The sequence below is a fragment of the Cervus elaphus genome, chromosome 20 (assembly GCF_910594005.1).
Source record: "Cervus elaphus chromosome 20, mCerEla1.1, whole genome shotgun sequence".
Taxonomy (NCBI): Eukaryota; Metazoa; Chordata; class Mammalia; order Artiodactyla; family Cervidae; genus Cervus; species Cervus elaphus.
The window spans coordinates 65,544,264-65,566,529 of record NC_057834.1 but is presented as its reverse complement, the minus strand read 5'-3'; the positions used below and the strand labels follow the sequence as shown (position 1 = coordinate 65,566,529).

Here is a 22,266-nt window from a genome sequence, read left to right as displayed (position 1 = left end):
GTACAAGCAATCATTAATTTTCTGTAGCCATATTGTTTATTTTTCTAAATTTTCTTAAAAGCATAGGTGTTTAAAATAACTGTCTTTCCCATTTTAAAAAGTTTTAACTGATTTTTTTTATGGTTTGTACATGATTCTCAGGATATAAGATACAAGTACTCTATGGTTTTCACTTTTTTGAAGGACAGCCCTCAGCAGGCCTCTGAGTGCTAGTGTCATCCCGATAGTAGAATATTTAAGGGAACCAAGCACCGTTTTGATCTCCTGGAGTATTTGTCATGGGAATAAACTGTATAGGAAACCTAGTTTGTGTTCAGCAAGTAGATGACATACTATAGGAGTCTTTGAAAATTTCACTTTTTCTCTCTACTTTGAAGGAAATTGAGAAGGGAAAATGGGAAACTGGAAGACCTAAAGCTGTGCCCATCCAGCCAGACGGATGAAACACATCACTTTTCTGTTAGACAGAGCTTTTGTATGAAGCAGTGGGCCCTTAGGGGAAAAATACCAGCTTGAGTAATTAACTCATGATTATGCAAAGATCAATTTACCTAGCCTCTTTGTTTTTCTCCCTTTTTTTTTTATTGCCTTGGGCTACCTCATTTCTTATTACCATCTTCACTGTATTTGGGCCAGGATTTAGGAAAGTGGCAGAGATAATAATGGGAGACCAACTAATTTTGTCCATTTAACTTTCATTAACAAGTTTGTTGAAAAGAAATTAAGCCAGTTTATTTGGGCAATAAAGAGTTGGATACAACTTGACCACTGAAGAACAACTTGAGGTTAGATATGCAAGAAATTTGCAAAAGGGTTTCCTAAGTACAGTTATTTTGGGGCCCATCTGGGTTGAGTAAATCAAATATAATCAATCATAATTTGTTTTTTATAGCATGTAAAATCTTTCTCATATGTTCACACATGATCCTTATAGTAGTGCCTGTTATGTAACAAGGGTTTATTAAATGTCAAATACTGAATGAATACACACAGTTTTGTGAGATAGGTAGGATTGATATTTATCCACAATTCTAAAATTAGAAAAACTGAGATTTTCTTTCAGTTTTTAGCTTAAAATCATAAGATATTAAGTTCTATCTTTTTTCTGCCACAGACCTCTTTAAGGAGTGCATGCTATTAAATGCATTTTCAGAGAACTTTAACTTTACCACAGCAAGGGTTTTTTTTTCCTTTTTAATGAGACAAAAAAGCTAACATGTTTTCTGTGCTGGAAAGGCACTGGGGTCTTATCGGGCTTTTTATTTCATTAGAGCAGCTCCTGCCTCTTTGGGCATTCATAGTGTTGGGCACAGCCCTCCAACTTGAATGCTAGGGGGAAAGAAAGCCATGCTAGAAGCAATGCTTTGAAGAGCCCAGAAATTCCTATGAAAAGGTAGCATTATTATTTTATCCCCCACTCTGGATTTTCCTTTCTTTTAAATGTTCTAATTTACTTTTCATTCTGTGTTACTGACAAAGTGCTTATTGTAACTGATTGCATGCTTTAATGTTTTTCAAATTGTTTATTTGAAAGAAGGAAATTAGTAGAATTTCACTTCATCCAGCTGTTAATCACTTACTGTGTGGTGGGCACTACTTGAGGTTCTGGGAGTCAGCAGTGAAAAAATAGACAATCTTTTTATTTCAGAGAGAGTCCATTATCAATGGAGAGTGACAATAAACAGTATCACAGCAAAGAAGTTTTATGATATATTAGCAAGTAATAAGTGTTATAGATAAGGAGAGCAGAGTAGGGAGACCAGAGGTGCTGAGGCATTTACCGTTTCTTGCACCAAGCTTTGTTTTTTGTTTTTTTTTTCTTTATGGATGGATAGATATATAGATAGATGATATCTATCTCATCGTCTCATCTGACATACTATATATGCTTGATTTTTTATCATCTCCCCTCCTTATTAGTTCCCAATAGCTTATAAACTCCATGAGCACAAGGTATTTTATACCTGTTTTGTTGGCTATTGTATTCCCAGGGCATAGAACAGTACCAGGAATTCTAAGAGATGCACAAAACTATTTGTTGGATGAATGAATTGACTGCATTTGATATAGGGTGGTCAGAGTAATCCTCACTGACATCTGAGTAGAGATGTGACAAGAGAGGGAATATGTCACGCGGCAGTCTTTAGGACCATTGTTCCAGGCAGAAGAGCCAGTTGTGGCTGGAATAGAGTGACCAAAGGGAGAAGAGTACGAAGTAAAACAAGAGAGGGAATCAGGGACCAGATCATGGGAGGGCTTTAAAGGGCACTGTAAGGACTCAGACCTAAGGACTAAGGGAGATTAAACTGTTGTTGGGTTTGGGTGACAGAGTGGCAGCACCGTAGTTGCTCTGCTGGAAACAGACCAAAGCAGTGCAAAGCTAAAAGAGTGAAAACTAGATCGCAGGCCGTTACAGAGTACAGGTAAGAGATGATAGAGACTCAGGCCAGGGGATAGCCGTGGAGGTTCCGTAAAGTGATCAGAGCAGTTGCAACACTGAGGGAGAACTTGAGCTGGAGAAGATACCTGATCAGCAGGTTTGAGGGGAGGAGATAGTGATCAGCTTAGCTGTGTTTCGGTGCTTTCAGATGTTCATGAGTAGAACTGTCAAGTATATGGTGGGTAGGTTTCAGCCTACAAACAATGTGAGAATGTAGACAGTACTGAAAGTCTGAATATTGGGTAAGACCATGTAGGGGGGGGGTATCAAAAAAGAAGGGATCTGAGGATTGAGTCTTTGGGTATTTGAGTGTTTAGTGTTCAAAGACAGGAGGCAGAACCCACAAAGGAGACTGAGAAAGACTGATAAGTGAGGTAAAAGGGCAATCAGTGAGTACTCTGGAAGCTAAGAGTGGGAAAAGTGTTTCAGCAGGAGGAACTGATCCCCTGTGTCCTTGCTGCTAGGCGAGTTACTAAGATGAGGACTGAGAATTGAGCACTGGTCTGAGCAATTTAGGGGAAGTGGTTGGCCGCAAAAGTTTGGTTGAAACGGTTTCAAGAGAGAAGAGAGTAAAGGAATTGTAGACAGCAAATACAGAAAAATTGATAACAGAAGAGATGGGGGCAATTTTGAGAGCAGTGTCCTTGAATAGCAAGTTTATATCCAAAATTGAAGGGATGAGTTGGAGTGTAAAGGAATGAATAACTAATACATGGTTTTACTTATTTCAGTGTTTACAAATCATTTATCATAGGAAGATTTAGATGGCATTGACTTCTGGTTTTAATAGCCAACTCGTCAATCACTGTGGTGTTCTCTCTAGGAGAATACAGGTAGATGGGTAACCTCATTTTTCCAAAATTCACTTGGGCAAGGCATGTAATTAGTAGCACAGCTTTCTTTTGTAGAGCTATATGGAGAATCTTTCTGTTTGTTTTTGTAACTTATTAACATACTTGTTTCTAAAATAAAATCATTGGCACTTTATGATGAAAAATAGAGAATTCTTTCCCAAAGACAGAAGAGAAAAATAATTCTTCCCTTTTTCAAAAAGAAAGAAAAAATTTTTTTTTCCTACTACTTTTCAGAAATATATAGTCTGTAATAGTTTGTTTAATTTTCTCATTTTTTTTTTTTTTAACTTTTCAGGCCGGAGTGAGACAGCTTTATGTACAGATTGACTTTGCGGCCATGTAATGAGTGAAAAGAAACTATGCTTTTTGGGGGGACCTAATTTTTCTGGTACTGTACAATCCTAAACATTGTACCTAGCTTTCTGAAAAGAGAAATCGTCACTACAACTCCCCAGCGCCAAGTAGACCAGGTGGAGTCCACCGTTTGTGCTCTGCCGGGAGTTTACAACCAAGGGGTCAGAAGTAAGAGGACCTCTCCTGGACTTCTGGTCTTGTCTTTGTGCTCTTCTCACCAAACCATTTTGATTTCTGAGGTTTCTAGTTTGGTTCCAGGGTAATGTTTTCTTGGTGTTGTTTCCTTTTTTTTTTTTTTCATTTCAAATGCCCTCACTCCCACCCCTCATCCTAGCCAGTAAGAAATTCAGACTGTGGGTCTCTAATCATCTGGAATGTCTTCACTGAAGCTGCTGGAAACCACTGCTTTCATTCCCACAAAACCAGTGTTATTTTAAAAAAGAAAAAAAAAAAAGAAATGGAAATCTGTTTTATATGTAATGTCACAGTTGTTGACGTTTTTCAATATAATCATATGTTTGTGAAATTGTTTGTACCTTGCAAACTTATGAACCAAACCGTATTGGGTTTTCAAAGTGCCTTTGTATCAGAAAATGTATTTGCCAGCATAGAAATGTTCCATCAGAGGTCATGTGTATTTTTTTTTAATGGGTATTCTGTATTCTGTACAAAATAAGACTCTTGTTAGTAACATATACAGATGTCTTTTTGTGTACTTCAAGCATAGGTTTAGATACAGAAAAATTTGCCTTTTATTGCTCTCTCATCAAAAAATAAAAGGTGTTATTTTGCTTTTTAAATCAAATTCAGTTATTAAATTATTTTGTGGACTGTGTTTTCAAAACTTTGCAGATGCTTCTGTTATACAGACAGGTGTTTTGACTTATGACATCTGCTGAATTTCAAATTTCTAAAAAGCTACTGTGTCTATGATAAACTTTCCTGTATCTCTTTGCTGTTTTTAAAGATTCTCTTAATGAAAGGGAAAAGCATGTAGAATGAAAGCAGAAAAGGTTGTGACAATGTTATTTTGCTTTTTCGTTTTTCAAATGCCAAGTCCTATAATTTGTTTTCCTATGCAAGCATTGCAAAAATACAGTTGCTTTCAGGAATCCTAAAATGGCATTTTACTGAGTTTGAAGTATTGAAGGTATGGAGTAAATGTGCTAATGTAGAACTCCTAACACAAGTATCTTGGAAGTTCGTAAATAAGTTGATTTCTAGGTTCTTGTTTATTTGAAAAATAAAATTGCAATTTGAGATAAGTGCTTGAACACTCTACTTAAATGTTCTCTGTGTTTTATGAAGAAATTGATCTGCATAGATATTTTCCCACTGTACTTCATTTTCTCGTAATGTACATTCCTTTTTAACTGAAAGGGAAAAATTTAAAAAAAATTTTTGGTGGGGGGAACCCTGCAGGATGGAAATGAATGTTTAGAATGAAGATAAGTAATAAGCACTTTTTCACTGATGTGGCAGAAATCACTGTTGGTTTTGTCTTAAGTTTCAGAGTACCTATTACCCTATTTCTGACCTACAATTTATGAAATATACTGTAAACTACAGACTACTTGCTTCATGCTTTTCTAAACCACTGCAGATTGCCGTGAACTATTGATAGTCTCCTTTTTCTGCAGATTATGTAGTATTTTCAAAGTATTTTTACATACTGCCAGGCAGTTCTGAAGCTAAAAATTCCTGTCAACAGAATACTTTCAAGTGAAACAATTGTTAAGATGTTTCAAGAGGGTAATAAAAGGAAATGTTCTGATAACGGTACTGCTTTTTCACTGTAAGTTTAAGTAGTCACTTGGAAGTTTGCATCCACTGCCAAGCCTGAGATACTCTGTAGGTTTTGGCATGTTGTAGAAAGTGACAGGTCTGCATGAAGGCAGGGACTTCGATGTGTGCCTTTAAAACCTAATTATGTGAAACTGTACTGATACTTCGCATACAGAGGTAATATTTGCATTGGCCTGTAAAATTTACCAGTGCACACTGAAGATCCAGTTCTGCCTTTCACTGAGTCCTCCATTCCAAGTGAAGTTTTCTGTCAAAATAAGTTTTACACTCTCAGTACACAAGTGCATGAGTGTGGTTTTTTAGGACATTTGACCAAGATGAAACTCTTTATTTTGCACCTGTTATAAGAGATCTCCAATTCATATCATTTAGCAGGTTGGCATTAACATTTATGATTTAATTAAATGTTCTTAAACCTGTGTGTACAACAGGAAAACAATTTTTTTTCTCAGTCTTAGGAAATACTTTTGTCTTCTCAGTGTTCTTGGCACAGATGTACTGCTAAAGTAGATAATTTCACTGAGAAATACTACTTGATTATTCTTATAAAATACATTTAGAATGTCTCTATTGGGGATTCTAATGTTGGGCTAATTTGGGGGAAAAACATCTGGGATATAATTTTGCTAATATTTTAAGAACCAAAATATACTCTGGAGAACAAATTTGTATTGCTCAGGGAATGTTTACCTTGCCAAGTAAACTTCCCCAAATAGAAATATACCTAGACTAGTTTTGTGTTTTTACATCTAAGAATACATTGACCGAGATGAAGGGCTTAACCTGTTCACAGCTCCCTTGTTTTGCTGGCTCCTTGTGCGCTTTGTTGAGAGGCAGTATCTAGTTTATCTGTGGCTCAGTGTTCCCATACATCCCCACAGCCTCTTCTGCAGAGACATGAGGAAGTTTAAACAGATGTAACTGGCATTTCCCTTATACCTGGAACGCTCCAGCATTCTTCAAAGCCTGTTTGTATACACCAGTAGCCAAAATACTGTGACTTTTGTGCACCTTTGTTAAACAGCCAAATCACTGACTCCAGATGCAGTTGATCAGAGTTCTAATATATTTTTTAACCTCCTACGGAATAATCAACTTAATAGATATTATTAATATGGTAGCATCCTCTAACATAATTCTGGGGCTTAAGAATAAAAATAATTCATCGCTGAACATAGAATTTTAGAATTTTACATCCAAGGAGACTGTCTGTAGAAGCAGTCTTGTTCTACCTCTCGTTTTACAGATGAGAAAACTGAAGCCCAGAAATGCTGTCATTTGCTCAAGGTCACAGAGATAATTATAATGGCAAAGTCAAGAAAAGAATCCAGGTTTTCTGACTCCAAGTCAAGAGTTCTTTCTACTCTTCTGTACTGTGTCTCCAGTGTAATAATATTTGCCTTTATGTAAATGTGATGAAGAAGCATTTTTAAATAAAAAGACATTGACCTCCATTTTTGGTACATTAAGGCACTTTATAAATGGAGTTTTACTGTATTATTTTTCATAGCTAATTATGAGGTTTAGAATATTATTTCCATAGTATTCTTTATGAAAGATATAATTAATTTTTTACTCTTTTTTACTTTTCTACTCTTGTGTAACCAGTTCCTGATTTTTTTTTAAATAGTGACATCTCTGTATTGGATACTTTTAACTTGTGAATAAATTTTTCTGTTTATTGCCCAAGACTAAATCCAATTTAAGGCCTGCTTAGTTTATTTTGATTATGTTCTGTGAATTGATACTTTTTAGAAACAAAGCTAATTCACAGGTCATATCATTTCATTCTTGTTACTTTAAGTTTTCAGTCACTGGAGGGATCTTGAATTCTTAACATTATTCTCAGAGCCACACAAAATTGGGCATTAAATATTGTATAGAACAAAACAAAAATTTCAACAGGGTAGAATTTTGAAGTCTTACAGAGAATCCCAAATGTTAAATTGCGACTTTCAACTCTTCATTAAAAGCATTACCTTGAGAAAGTTAAACTTTGCTTTTCTTTTTGTCACTGTCTTGAAAACAAATTATTTTCCAGTTCACAAGAACTTTGGCAAAAAAAAAAAAAAGAAATGATTTTACTCTTTGAAGAACATTCAATAAAAGTTTTATTCAGAGAAGAAGATTGTTTGAAGACATGATCCCCCAAAAGTCTTCATGATCTAGATCTCTACCACAGAATCAAGACAATGAAAAAATGTATTAAAAAAATTTTTGCAGATATGGTTTTATTTACTGTAAATCAATGTGTCTTTGATGAAGGTGTCTTTGGTTTATGTTTAACCATTTCCTAGCTACAAATTATACAGAAAGAACACCCTTTTATTAAGTATTTATGTATCAGGCTCTTTGTATGGCCTTTTTCATGTTATCACATGTAAAATCCTTATATTTTCATTTAAAAAAAAGAATATTGCATGATATTGATTGATAGACCTTTTTCAAATATATTTTATCTTCTGATTCTCCTAATATGCTTATGAGGAAGAAATTCATGACTCCATTTTACAGATGAGGAAGCTGTTTTGAGAGAATGTAAATGAACTGACTGGGGAATGGCCAGTAGTAGAGTACTGATTCCAGATCAAGTACTTTTTGGTGACAACTACTCTGTTTTTTGTATGTCATTCTGTAGTGATTTAAAGATCCAGGAAGTAATATCAGGCTTAAATACACTGTCCTATAAAATTATGAGGCTTCCCAGGTGGCTCAGTGGTAAAAAAAATCCGCCTGCCTGCTTGCAGGAGACGCAGGTTTGATCCCTGGGTTGGGAAATTCCCTGGGGAAGGAACTGGCAACCCACTCCAGCATTTTTGCCTGGGAAATCGCATGGACAGAGGAGCCTGGTGGGCTACAGACCATGGGGCCGCAGAGTTGGACACGACTGAGCGACTAAGCACAGCACATAACGTTTGTTTAGACTCAGTCCTTCTTTGGATCCTCTCCTATGCTTACTACCTTTGCCATTTAACTTAAACTCTGCAGACTAAAATGAACAATCAGAGCTCCTTTAAGCACTTTTAAGACCATTTTTTCAAAAAATGTAAAATGTTTTCTTGATACAGAGTTAGCTGCTTAAAAGGGACTGACTCAAGTGTCAGTGCCAGTGTGAGTGAAGAGAAACACCTCCTGGCCAAGAGACATTAAATTAATTGGTAGGAAGTTGTCTTCTAAGAAGTACAGATGATTTTGCACTTCAAGAGAGGGATGTGTACAATTTGATTTACATTACATTTTATAGACTTTATAGCTCTTCAAGAGGAAGAAATATATTTCATAATTAGTATTAATCTATGCTTAAACTTAATATTTAACTGTGAACTCTTCCCATGGCTTTGAAAAGTTTAATATTTGTAACTTTGATCATGGTGGAAAGTCTGTAAAAAAAAGAATGTCTTTGTCTCATACATCCTATTACCAGCAAATTTAGCATGAATTTACACTTACATGCTCAGTAAATGTTTGGTTAACCAGTGAGTAACTATTGTAGTCAGCAGTGGATACACAAGTAAGGTAAAACCAGTAATTTACTGTTTATTACAGAAGACATCTTAGCTTTTCTCTGGCATTTTTGCACAGATAAGTGACTTTGTACTCACTATGGCCATTTTTTTTAAGTCACCCTGTAAGCTACTCCTTCGTTTTAATACAGGAGCAGTGGGAACGCAGAGATGGTTCCGTTTTGCACACTGTGTTCAGACAGCAAGTTGGTAGAACTGGGACAGTGGAACCTGGATCACCTGAGTTTTTATATTTTCTGTATTTTGAATGAGAAACCATAGTCTCTCTTTTTATAGGAAATTGCCATATTCCTATTATCCAATACTTTAAGGGCCTGTGTATACCATTCTATTTCATTTATCCCAGATGCATTTTCATCCAAAACTCTTTCAAAGGTCTATCTTGAAAGTGCTTCTATACAAGCAACACTACATGTATTCATTAAGTGATTTAAATATTCCTAAGTTAGTTTATATCTTCTCTTTTTCCCCTCTAATTAATAAATTTTAGTAGAGCTTCTATTTCTTATTTTCTGTCTCTTTTCATTACTGCTGCCAATGTAAAACTTCTCTTTCACTGGCAAAAAAAAAAAAAGAAAAATCTTTGTTTTGAATGTTAGTATTTGAATTTTATGTATGTCAATTACACTCAGTATTCCGTTTTGAACTAGACATATCCTGTCAAGAGCTTGTCATGTAGTCTCATCACTTCCTCTAACAGTAACAAATTTAGTGATATATCTGCCCAAGTGATATTTTGCCCCAACATTTGTGAGTCTGATCAACAAACAGAATGAGTCTTTTGTATCAGAAATACTGTGAATGAAAAGCTGCCAAATCCCTTCTTGGTATATTTTAAATACTTTTATTTTAAATACAACACTTTACCTCCCGGTCTCTAATGGTTTAAACATATGGCCACGTTTGATTTGGGTTTGATTCCTTTGGTGAAGAGTACACCATCAAAACATTTCTAAATAAACATTTGAGCACAAGGCTAGGTTGGAATGTCAAAGACTATATTGTAATTTGGTTTGAATATAGAGTGAGCAATTATGATTTGCCTAAGAACAACATAACAAATTCCAAATGTGTATTTCACTTTTTTCTACTTGAAGACATTCATGTATTTTGTTTAACCTCAGATGTATTTAAAAAGAATAATAAGTGATTGTTATCAAAATTCTTCCAATAAAATTTCTGTTAAAAAGTTTTCACCTGAATTGTCTATTCGTTTGATGAAGCTCCAATACTTTGGCCACCTGATGTGGAGTTGACTCACTGGAAAAGACCCTGATGCTGGGAAAGATTGAGGGCAGGAGGAGAAGGAGACAACGGAGGATGACATAGTTGCATGGCATCATCAACTCAATGGACATGAGTTTGGGCAAACTCTGAGAGATGAAGGACAGGGAAGCCTGGTGTGCTGCAACCCAAGGGGTTGCAAAGAGTCGGACACGACTAAGTGACTAAACAACAACAACCTGAATTGTCTATTAGTTTGATGAACAGAAAAGACCACTGTGAATCTTAAGTTACTGGAACAGATCCTGGAGGACTTATGGAATGTAAGGGGAAGAATGATTTTTAGGGCCCAGGAACAGCAAAACTGATCAGGAGAGAGGAGATGGTAGGAGACTTGGAAATATCTCAACACTGAAGATCCTCACTGTCAATCGTCCTACTCATTATTTTACCTCATAGACAAATCTCAAAGTATCTCCAGATATTTAACCTCAAAGTATTGTCTCACCTTGTTCTCTATCATCTCAGCTCACAGGAAATGAAGACCACAAATATCCATTATCCTTCCAAATTTTTTCCTCTATAATCAGAAGAAATTCTTTTTTAAAATAACTTCTTCGCAAAACCCGAGATCCCACTCATCCCATCTTCTCAAACATACTCTTATCAAAGCAGTCTCTTCCTTACCATCAACCTGTGCTATAGCATGAGGGGTTTATCCTCAGTGTGTGTGTGGTCAGCTATCTCACGTGTGGCCTACATGCACTTCTTGCTAACTGTAGCGCTTAGTAATACGGCTTCACTCCTCCCTCCCTAGTTTGTAGAGTTAATCAAAAGCCATCAGTGGCTTACTTCTTGTCACGCCATGGCAGAACTACCAGCATCTCTAATTTTACTTTTCCCACTCAAATCTCTTTTCAACTCCCATTTCTGTTCAGAATTCCTTCAAGAATTCTTAGAAATCTAAATATTGCCTTTGCCACCTCCCATTTCCTGAATCCCCTACCAAAAAGTCCTGCTCATTTACTGGAAATCTTTTAAACTCACCTTTCCATTCCCACTGCCCTGCCTAGTACTTCATTGCTGTGTGCAGTCACAATGTGGAATTGTCTGACTTCTCACCTGTTCAATGCCCAACTGTAGCCACCTCCATCTCAGCACTCACCCTCACACACCCTCAACACAACACAAAAACAATTCTGGCCTTAGCCAGGAAGTACAAGGAATTTCTGCTGAATCAGACTCCTATCTAAGTTCTTTTCAAACATTTCCCCTATCCTGGTTTCCTGACTACCTTCTGCTGGCCCTTTTGCATAGAGGACTTTGACCTCCTAGAGCTGAAGCACCTGCCCTGCCTTTCCTGTGCTCTTGAATCAGCCTCTGGCCTAAGGGAAGTCTACAGTGGTTAACAGTTCACTACCCAGTCTTTGAGTTTTTGCTTCCTTCCCCCAGAAGCCAACTTGTGTTATATTAACGAAGTAAGCTTCCCAGTTTCCACTTTTAATTCCTTCAGCTCAGGAATCTTGAGTGGCTCTCTTAAATGCTCATCAAATACAAATTCCTCTGAATAATTTCAGCAACTTGTGATACTTTTCTTTCCCTCCTTATTCAATCTCATTACTCATGATACGGAATAAGCAAACCTTGCATTACTCTAGACAATGGAAACAGCAAAGAAAGGGAGAAGAAGCAAGCAGGTTTAACAGATTAGACAGAAAGACAGTAATTTACTATTTTTCATTGTGCATGAAAAAGAGAAAAAGACAACACTAACAGGCTTCTAGCTCATTCAAATACTCTGTCAGCTCATCCAGCTCTACTACACTTTAAAGATAATTTACCATGAAGTTCAGGCTTTAATAAAATCCTATAACCAACAGGAGTAATAATAGTATGACAATAGTCATCTGGCACAGTTTAAGCAATCAAAATTTATTGAAAAAATGGATGGATTATGCTTTTAGTATGAAGTTTAGCACCTCTTTGAAAAATAGTTCTATATGGATTGCCAAAGTGAACTGTATTCTTTGTAGGGCATTCACTGCTAAAGCCAGAAGAAAAACAAAATAATATGAAAACAAAAGCATTCCCCAAAATATTTCCTGACTTTAGGAGGTCAGGAAAGCATAGGTACAGTTTCAGAGCAATTAGAACCCTGCCATTTGACCTGGACTTTTGAAAACATTGCAACTGCTTCTAAAACTATAATAAGGTCTATCTGATTAGCCATTAGGGTGTTTTTCTACTCTAAGCATTGTTAGATCAGATTGTTGTTCAAGTTCACAGGGGTTATCTGTCCCGAATGTGCATCATACTACTTCCCCTTGAGCAATAATTTGTACACAGTTCATATTGATTTCCTCAGAACTTCAAAACAAGACAAAGTCACTACATTTGTAGTTAAATCAGAACAAAGACTTCCCATTGGCTTGCAAAGAAAACCTGGTAGTGGTGGCCACCAACTAAGGAAACCCTCAAGAACTACAACTGAGAGAAGATTTTTCTGTTTGATAAGAGTTATGATTTCAAAAGGGTAGTGTATGCCCCTGTTGCTGTTTTCCTCTGTCCGCCTCTGCACATGGGTCAGAATGTAAGCCCAATCATGAAAGAGTCACAGAGCAACAGAGTAAACAGAACTCCAAGTTTCTGAACAGAGCACCAAAAAAAAAAAAAAAAGGAACCTAGGGAACCAGGAAGTAGTGAGATCATGAAGAGGAGCTCAGGAAAGCAACCTTGAAAAGTCGATTATCAACCCCAAGTTTCACACTCAGTAAGGCTTGTATCTGATCCTTCCTACCTGGCATACCAAAAGACCTTCAGGACTAAATTATCCAACTGCCTAGGTCCCAGCCTGGGTCATAGAAACTTGAGATAAATCAAAAAAGAACAGCAGTCCTTGAAAAACCCAACTGACACTGGAACCTCAGCCCATAGAAGGTGGACTAGTAATTGCATCCTGCACCTAACCAGGCTCCTTGCCTGCTAAAACACAAACCACAGAATCTAAACAAGAACCAGAATCTCATAATATTCAAAATGTTTAAGCTACAATCCAAACTGGCAAAGTGCCACGAAAATTTCAACATCCAGATGAAAAACAATCAACAGATACCAAGGCTGAGATGATACCAAAGTTGGAATTGTTGGACAAAGACTTTAAAGCAACTATTACAAAAATGCTTATCCAAGTAATCACTTATCTTGCAACACATGTTAAAACAGAAAACTGAAGATATAAAAGGAACCAAATGGAAATTTTAAAACAGTATCCAAAATTAAAACATACAAAATCAAGTCAACAGTAGAATGGAGAAGACAGAGGTCAGTGAACTTGAAAATATATCAATAAAAATAATCCATACTAAATAACAGAGAAAATAGATTGAAAAAAAAAAAAACAGAGCTCAGAGACCTGTCGGACAATAAGAAATGTCTTAACACTTTTCTTATCAGATGCCCAGAAGGAGAGGACTCTACATACAATGAGGAAGCACGAAATGCTGAAAAAAATATTTGAAGAAACAATGGCCGGTAACTTCCCAAATTTGGTGACATAAACCTAAGATACAGGAAGCTGAGCAAATGCCCAAAAGATAAATGCTAAAATATCCACATGAAATGCAACATGATCAGATAATTACAATAAAAAAATCACAAGCTTTACATAAATGTTAACAAGTTCATTCTAACACTCATATAGAAAGGCAAAGGAACTAAACTAGATACAATTTTGAAAAAAGAGAAAACTAGAGGAGTTAACACTAGCTGTTAAGATTTACCATAAAGCTAGAGAAATCAAGACAGTGTGCTATTACAGAAGAGAAAGAGACAGACCGACAGAATAGCAGAGTTCAGAAATAGATCCACACAAATATGGTCCACACAGTTATGGCAAACTGATTCTGACAACGATACAGAAACGATTCAATAATGATAGTCTTTTTAAACAAACAGTGTTGAAGCAATTGAGTATCTCCATGCAAAAAAAGAAAAAAAACAGAACTTTCATCTAAAACTCACACTTCATATAAAAATCAACAAAATATACTACAGATAAGTGTAAACTACAAAACTGTAAAAAACTTTAGAAGAAAACATAGGATTAAAATCTACATGTCCTTAAGTTTGCTTATTGGTTCTTATACAATGTAACAGAGACATGATCAAGAAAAAGTTAACAAACTGGATTTCATCTAAATGAAAAACTTGTGCTTTGCAAAGACATAGTTAAGGGAATAAAAGGACAAGCTACAGATTAGGAGAAAATATTTACAAATCACAATCTGACCAAGAACTTATATCCAGGACGCATGTGTGCTAAGTCGCTTCAGTCATGTCGGATTCTTTGCGACACTATGGACTGCAGCCTACCAGGCTCCTCTGTCTATGAAATTTCCCAGGCAAGAATGCTACCGTGGGTTACCATGCCCTCCTCCAGGTTATCTTCCTGACCCAGGGATCGAATCTGTGTCTCTTATGTTTTCTGCATTGGCAGGCAGGTTCTTTACCACTAGTGCCACCTGGAAAGCCCTATATCCAAAATAGATAAATAATCAAAATTTAACCATAAGAAAATTCAAATTAAAAATGGGCAGAAGGCATGAACAGATGTTTCATTAAGCAGGGTATAAAAATGGTAAATAAATACATGAAAAGATGTTCAACATCATTAACCACTAGGAAAATGCAAATTAAAATTATGATGATATATCACAACACACCTACCAGGAGAGCTAAAATAAAAAACTGTCAATATGAAGTGCTGACAAAGATACACAGCAATGGGAACTCTTACATTGCTTGCAAGAAAGCAAAATGACACAGCCACTCTGGAAATCATTTTGGCAGTTTTTTATAAACTTAAATGTACATTTTACCATATGATGCAGCAATTACACTGCTGGGTGTCTACTCTAGAGAAATAAAAATCTACATTCATACAAATACCAGTGTGTGAATATTTTAACAACTATATGTATAACTGCAAAAATTGAAAAAACCCATCTCTTTCAAATAGTGAATGGAAAAACAAGAGTGTGTCTATATGAGACTACTACTTACTAATGAAAAAAAATGAACTTCTGATACATGCAATAACTTGGATGAATCTTAAAACAGCATTTTATTGAAAGAAGCCAGTCTCATTTACATGATATTCTCAAAAGGACAGAACTACAAAGATCAGATCAATGGTTGCCAGGCATTATAGGTGGGTAGAAAGGGTGAACATAAAGGGACAGAGTGAAGGAGTTTTTGTGAGAGATAGAACTATTCTGTGTCTAGATTATGAAAGTAGTTTCACTGTATAATAGTTTAAAATAGCATTAATTTCATTTATTAAGGTTAAATTACACAAAGATTAGATTTAGCAAAGTAAGCAAATAAAAACACAGGCACTCAATTCAATTTCAAATAAATATTTTCTTAGGTGTCCCAAGTATTGAATGGAACATAAACATATTTTAAAAAATTGTTTATCTGAAATTCAGCTTAAATGCATCACCCTATTTTATCTGGAAATCCTAACAGAAAAATGCACAGATCCTGAATCTATATAACTTAATGGATTTTGGTAAGTATTTATACCCATACAATCAACACCACAGCAAGATACAGAACCTTTCCATGACCACAGTGCCTTTCTGTCTCCTCATCATCGTCACTCTTCACTCTCTTTCTTCTACTCACTCTTACTCTCCAAAACCACTGTTTTCTTTTCAAGCACTGCTTTGCCTGTTGCTATAATTCATATAAATGGAAGTGTACTCTTTTATGTCTGGTTTCTTTCACCTATTATTTAAATTCCCTCAGGTTTTTTCTATCAATGGCTCATTCTGTTTTACGGTAAAGTAATATTCCATTGCAAAACATACTACAATTTTTAAGTTCATTCTCCTGTAAAGGACACATGGCTTGGTTCCAGTTTGGGGCTATGAATAAATAAAGATACAAAGTTACAAACATTCTCGGACTACTTTTTGTCAGTAGGTTTTCATTTCTTTTCAGTTAATACATAGGACTGGTTTTGAAAGTTCATGGGGCAGTTGTATGTTTAATTTATAAGAAACTGCTAATTAGTTTCCAAAGTAGTTGTGCCAATTTATATACCTACCAATAATGAGATTTTCAGTTATTACATACCCTGGCAACTTTTACCACTATTAGCCCTTAAAATTTTTGACATTCTATTGGCTTTTCTTTACTGTTGGTCCATTTTCTATTTCACCAGTTTCTGCTCTTATGTAAAGTATTTGCTTCCTTCTCAGTCAGTTCAGTCACTCAGTTGTGTCCAACTCTTTATGACCCCATGGACTGTAGCACGCCAGGCTTCCCTGTCCATCACCAACTCCTGGAGCCCACTCAAACTCATGTCCATCGAGTCAGTGATGCCACCCGACCATCTCATCCTCTGTCATTCCCTTCTCCTCCCACCTTCAATCTTTCCCAGCATCAGGGTCTTTTCAAATGAGTCAGTTCTTCGCATCAGGTGGCCAAAGTACTATAGTTTCAGCTTCAAGATTAGTCCTTCCAATGAATATTCAGGACTGACTTCCTTTAGGATGGATCTCCTTGCAGTCCAAGGGACTCTCAAGAGTTTTCTCCAACACCACAGTTTAAAAGCATCAGTTCTTTGGCACTCAGCTTTCTTTATGGTCCAACTCTCATATCCACACATGACTACTGGAAAAACCATAGCTTTGTTGGTAATGTCTCTGCTTTTTAATATGCTGTCTAGGTTGGTCATAGCTTTTCTTCCAAGGAGTAAGCATCTTTTAATTTCATGGCTGCAGTCATCACCTGCAGTGATTTTGGAGCCCAAATATAGAGTCTCTCACTGTTTTCACTGTTTCCCCATCTATTTGCCATGAAGTGATGGAACCAGATGCCATGATCTTACTCTTCTGAATGTTGAGTTTTAAGCCAACTTTTTCACTCTCCTCTTTCACTTTCAAGAGGCTGTTTAGTTCTTCTTTGCTTTCTGCCATTAAGGGTGGGGTCATCTGAGTATCTGAGGTTATTGATATTTCTCCCAGCATTCTTCATTCCAGCTTGTGCTTCATCCAGCCTTGCATTTCACACGATGTACTCTGCAAATAAGTTAAATAAGCAGGGTGACAATATACAGCCTTGACATACCCCTTTCCCGATTTGGAACCAGTCTGTTGTTCCATGTCCAATTCTAACTGCTGCTTCTTGACCTGAAAACAGATTTCTCAGGAGGCAGGTCAGGGGTTCTGGTATTCCCATTTCTTTAAGAATTTTCCAGTTTGTTGTGATTCATACAGTCAAAGGCTTTGGTGTACTCAATAAAGCAGATGTTTTTCTGGAACTCTTGTGCTTTATCAATGATAAAATGGATGTTGGCAATTTGATCTCTGGTTCCTCTGCCTTTTCTAAATCCAGCTTGAACAGGTAGAATTTCAGTTGACATGCTGTTAAGCCTGGCTTGGAGAGTTTTGAGCATTACTTTGCTAGTGTGTGAGATGAGTGCAATTGTGCAGTAGTTTGAGCATTCTTTGGCATTGCCTTTCTTTGGGATTGGAATGAAAACTGACCTTTTCCAGTCCTGTGGCCACTGCTGAGTTTTCCAAATTTGCTGGCATATTGAGTGCAGCACTTTCACAGCATCATCTTTTAGGATTTCTAGCTCAACTGGAATTCCATCACCTCCACTAGCTTTGTTCGTAGTGATGTTTCCTAGGGCTCATTTGATTTTGCATTCCAGGATGCTTCCTTCTAATTACTTAAAATTTAATACAGTCTGCTTTTCCAGCTTTCTAAAATGAAATTGGATCACTGATTTAAAAACTTTCTTCTTTTCTAAACAAGGCAGTTTCTAAACACTACTTTATCTGCATCCCACAAATTTTCACATTTTGTTTATGTTTTTTACTCAGTTAAAAATATACTGTTTTATCTCCAATATTTGGGACTTTTATAGATATCTTTTTGCCAGCATTTTTAATTTAATTCCATTGTGGTCAATGGCCAAACATATGGTCTACTTTTATAAATGTTTCACGTGTGCTTGAAAATATCTATCCTACCACTCTTGACTGTAGTGACCTAACAATTTGACCTAAATTGTTGGTGTTGTTCAAATCAGTACTTCTACTGATATTGTTTACTTCTATCAGTTGCTGGGAGAAGATTGTTAAAATCCCCAACTTTGATTGTGGATTTGTCTGCATCTTCCTTCAGTTTTGTCAATTTTTGCCTCATGTATTTTCAAGCTGGTATTCAGTGCATACACCTGGGGCATTGTCTTCTTGATGAACTGCCCCTTTTCTTTATGAATAAAAGTGTATCTCCAATATACTCCTTAAGTCTATTTTGTCTTATACTAATACAGCCACTTGTTTTCTTATGCTTACTGTTTGTATTGTTTATTTTTTCCCTATTCTTCTACTTTCATCCAGAGTCTAGACAAAATTTAGTTGAGCCTTTGAAAAAAATCTAGTCCTTTTAGTTGGACTACTTAGTTTACAACTGTGATACCAATAAGCAATTATTGGTTTGGCTGGATTTAAGTCTTCCATTTCACTATTTGTTCTTTGTCCTATGTTTTTTAATATTTATTTCCTCCTTTCCTGTCCTCTTTTGGTTAATTATATGTCTTCCAGTATTCAATTTTAATTCCTCTCATTTTTTTTTTAACTTCTGCCAAGTGTGTGTGTGTGTTTGTAGTAGTTGCCAAAGGATTACAATACATATCCTTAACACTACCTACAGTTATTATTCTACTACTTCAAATAAAATGTAATAATCCTGCAACTGTATAATTCCCTTTCCCCCTGCAACTTGTGTTATTGTTTGCACATATTTTATAGCCAAATATATGCCACAATACTATGTTAAATTGTCAGTTGTCTTTTAAAAGTGAAAGTTGCTCATTGTGTCCTACTCTTTGCAACCCCATGGACTATACAGTCCATGGAATTCTCCAAGCCAGGATACTGGAGTGGGTAGCCATTCCCTTCTCCAGGGGATCTTCCCAATCCAGGGATCGAACCCAGGACTCCCGCATTGCAGGTGGATTCTTTACCAGCTGAACCACCAGGGAAGCCCAAGAATACTGGATCTTCCCAAGCCAGGAATCGAACTGGGATCTTCTGCACTGCAGACAGATTCTTTACCAACTGAGCTATCAGAGAAGCCCAATAGCTTTTAAAAACATAAAGCAAAGAAAACCTGATAGTCATTTACACTTATATTTATTATTTCCTTCCTTTCGGCTGATGTCATTTGCCTTCAACCCAAAACACTTCCCTCAGCTTTCCTTGTAGTGTGGGTCTGCTGGTGACTAATTCTGCTTTCATGAAGATTGTTGTATTTGTATTTTTCTGTCCTATTTGTTTTCTGTTCTGCTTCTGGGGACCCAGTCACATATATGTTGAACTGCTTGATACTGCCCCACATGGCATTGAGGCTCTGTGCTCTTTTATTCTTCCCTCCAACCTTTTTTCCTCAGAAAATTTCTATTCATCATCTGCACTCTGTTGTTAACTTCAACCATTTGGGGTTTTCTGTTTGTTTCCATTACTCTGCTAAGAGTACTCATTTAGATTAATTCACTACAACCACTTTTCCTTTTCATCCTTGAACACAGTTCTGAGCTGCTTTGACATCCTTGTTGGCTAATTCCAATATCTGGGTTGGTGGGATCTCTTTTTACTGTGTGTTTTTCTCTTTTTGACCTTAAGTCATATTTTCCTATTTCATTGCATGCCTCATAATATTTTATAGCATTTGAGGCATTGTTGATAGATTGATTCATTTTGTTATCATGCTCTGGAAGTGATAAGCTTTATTCTAGCAGGCAGGTAATTATTGGCTAGTCACCTTGATTTTACGGAGGCTTGATTTCACATTATGTTAAAGATTCTGTCTTTAGTTTTAGCACAAATCCTTAGTCCTAGGCACAGCCTTTACTGCTAATATACAGCCATTCTAGGGATTTGATGCAAAGCCTAAGGTACAAGCTTTCTAACTTGTTGGGATTCAAACTCTTGAGTTCTCGTGCAACAGAGAGCAACAATCTGCTCAGCTTTTTCAGCCTCCCAGCTAAAGCTTTCCACCTGATTCACTGGAGTCTTCCCTGCACATGCACAATGCCAGAGTTAGCCAAAGATTTAAGAGGAAATCACATGCAGATTGGAAATCTCCTCCTTAGTGCCACCTTCATTTCTAGAATTTCCTCCTTCAATTTACAGCTCCTCCAGCAGCAGCCAATTCCAACAGCTCAAGTCATTAAGACTGCAACTTTCTCTTCCATTCTAGCTGCCCACTCACTAGACTGACTGGTAAATACCCTGAGGAAAAAGTCATGTAAGTATAGTTCTTTTACTACTTCTGGTCACTCCTTGGTGCCTTTAGACAGTTATTTATTATATTTTCCCAGGGTTTATCATTGGGAGGGTTTGTACATTACAAGCTATTCCACCACTACCCAAACCAGAAGGCCTTCATTTTATAATTCTTCACTGTTTAATGCCTTAGAAAAAAAAAAATACAGAACTGTTACTTAAATGTCCTTGGCTCTCTCTTGCATCTGACAGATTCAAAGTAGAACGTTTTACATATATTAAGATATCTTTTATCTCAAATGAAATAACTCAAAATAATCTCCTATTAATTGTTGCTCCCAGAAAGTAGGGAAGTACTTGCTCAACTTCTAGTGAATCTACTGAGCAAAGAGGTCAGAAAAACTGATTAGGCCATGGAAACACAGTTGCCTGACCTTGAACAATATAGGGGTTAGGGCAACTGACCTTTCATGCAGTTGAAAACATCCATGGTTCCATATCCCTGGATTCAACCAACTGCAGCTTCAACCAACCAGACTGTGCAGTACTTAGTACGTATTTTGTGGACCCACACAGTTCAAACCTGTGTTGTTCAAGGGTCAACTGAAATCAGAGTTAGACCAACTAAACTACCATGGAGCAATGCTATTTCTATTATGAACTGACAAAAAGTATAAGACTTCATAGTCATGAAACATAATAAATGGAGTGTGATTTACAACTAGGAAGAAGAATGTGGCTACTCGCATACATATGGAGGCACATTAACTGTTAAGTGATATGACAAATCTTGACCAATCTATTGTTGTCTTCAGGCTTAAATTTTTAAAAATTTTATTTTGTAGTCAGCAAATTTTCCATTTTTCAGCTTGGATGTGAAAGATGCTATTTAAAACCAAACAGCAACTGTACATGGCTGGCTGAACATTTATAATTCAACAATTATATAACCTCCAAAATACAGCAAAATATGAGGCACATAATTAGGATGTCAGCTAAACAAGACAAGGCAATGCAGAAGGATGTCATTCTGTGGCATGTGCTCAGCTGAGCCCTAAGGAGGTGGGACTGTTGGCTGGTGACACATTCTTCTCATCTCTGTTTATATGCGTGAATACCACAGTGCTGTCAGGACAATATATCTCACAGTCAGGACATCAGACTTTTTAAGAAAGAAGAAAGTTCTATCTTGTATAAACTGATTTCATAAACAAACATTGCTTTTAAATGATTCTGTCTATGGATATCTAGCTGTAAGTTCTCCAGTTTGGTCTGTTCCATGTATGTTCATCCTGAAAAACTGCCAAAATAGCAGCAACAACCGATGATATCACAGGGTAAAAACTCATTGACACAGGAAACCAAGCACTGTTGGAATATCTTTCTTCTTGGTCACTCAATTTATATTTATTAGGTAAACCAAAAGACCTGTTTGATTTGTTACACAAATACGTGTATGTGTATATATGACTGAAATTAACATCTCGCAATAGAAAATGCCTGTATTCAGAGTCCACCAGTGCTTTGGGATTCTGAGCTATTTTCTGGTATGGTAAACAGACTTAGCATCTCCATCTCCAGTGGATGCAAGCTGCCTCCTGTGATAATCAAGGAATGCAATGGTCCTCCCAAGTCCACAGTAGACATCTGCTGCAAAGTGCCTGCTGCAATTTTCTGGTCCTCTGCTCCAACCCTGGCTAAGCCAACACAGAGCGTCTCCTCGGTGACTGCTATTAAAAGAAAAACAAAGATGCCAT

The 22,266-nt window shown here is 36.6% G+C and overlaps 2 protein-coding genes across 4 annotated transcripts in view; one reads left to right on the top strand and one right to left on the bottom strand.

Moving 5' to 3' along the window:
• Positions 1-10,170, top strand: part of SLC30A7 (solute carrier family 30 member 7) — a 93,492-nt gene extending 83,322 nt beyond the window's left edge. The window contains exon 11 of the mRNA XM_043875974.1: positions 3,590-10,170. Coding sequence (XP_043731909.1) covers positions 3,590-3,637 — 48 coding nt within the window. The 3' untranslated portion in view covers positions 3,638-10,170. The remainder of the gene's footprint in view (positions 1-3,589) is intronic.
• Positions 10,171-21,894: 11,724 nt separating this feature from the next.
• The window catches only part of DPH5 (diphthamide biosynthesis 5), a 28,703-nt gene continuing 28,331 nt past the window's right edge, over positions 21,895-22,266 (bottom strand). For all 3 annotated transcript variants that reach the window (XM_043876030.1, XM_043876028.1, XM_043876029.1), the window contains exon 8: positions 21,895-22,239. In XM_043876030.1, the coding sequence (XP_043731965.1) occupies positions 22,016-22,239 (224 nt within the window). In that variant the 3' untranslated portion in view covers positions 21,895-22,015. The remainder of the gene's footprint in view (positions 22,240-22,266) is intronic.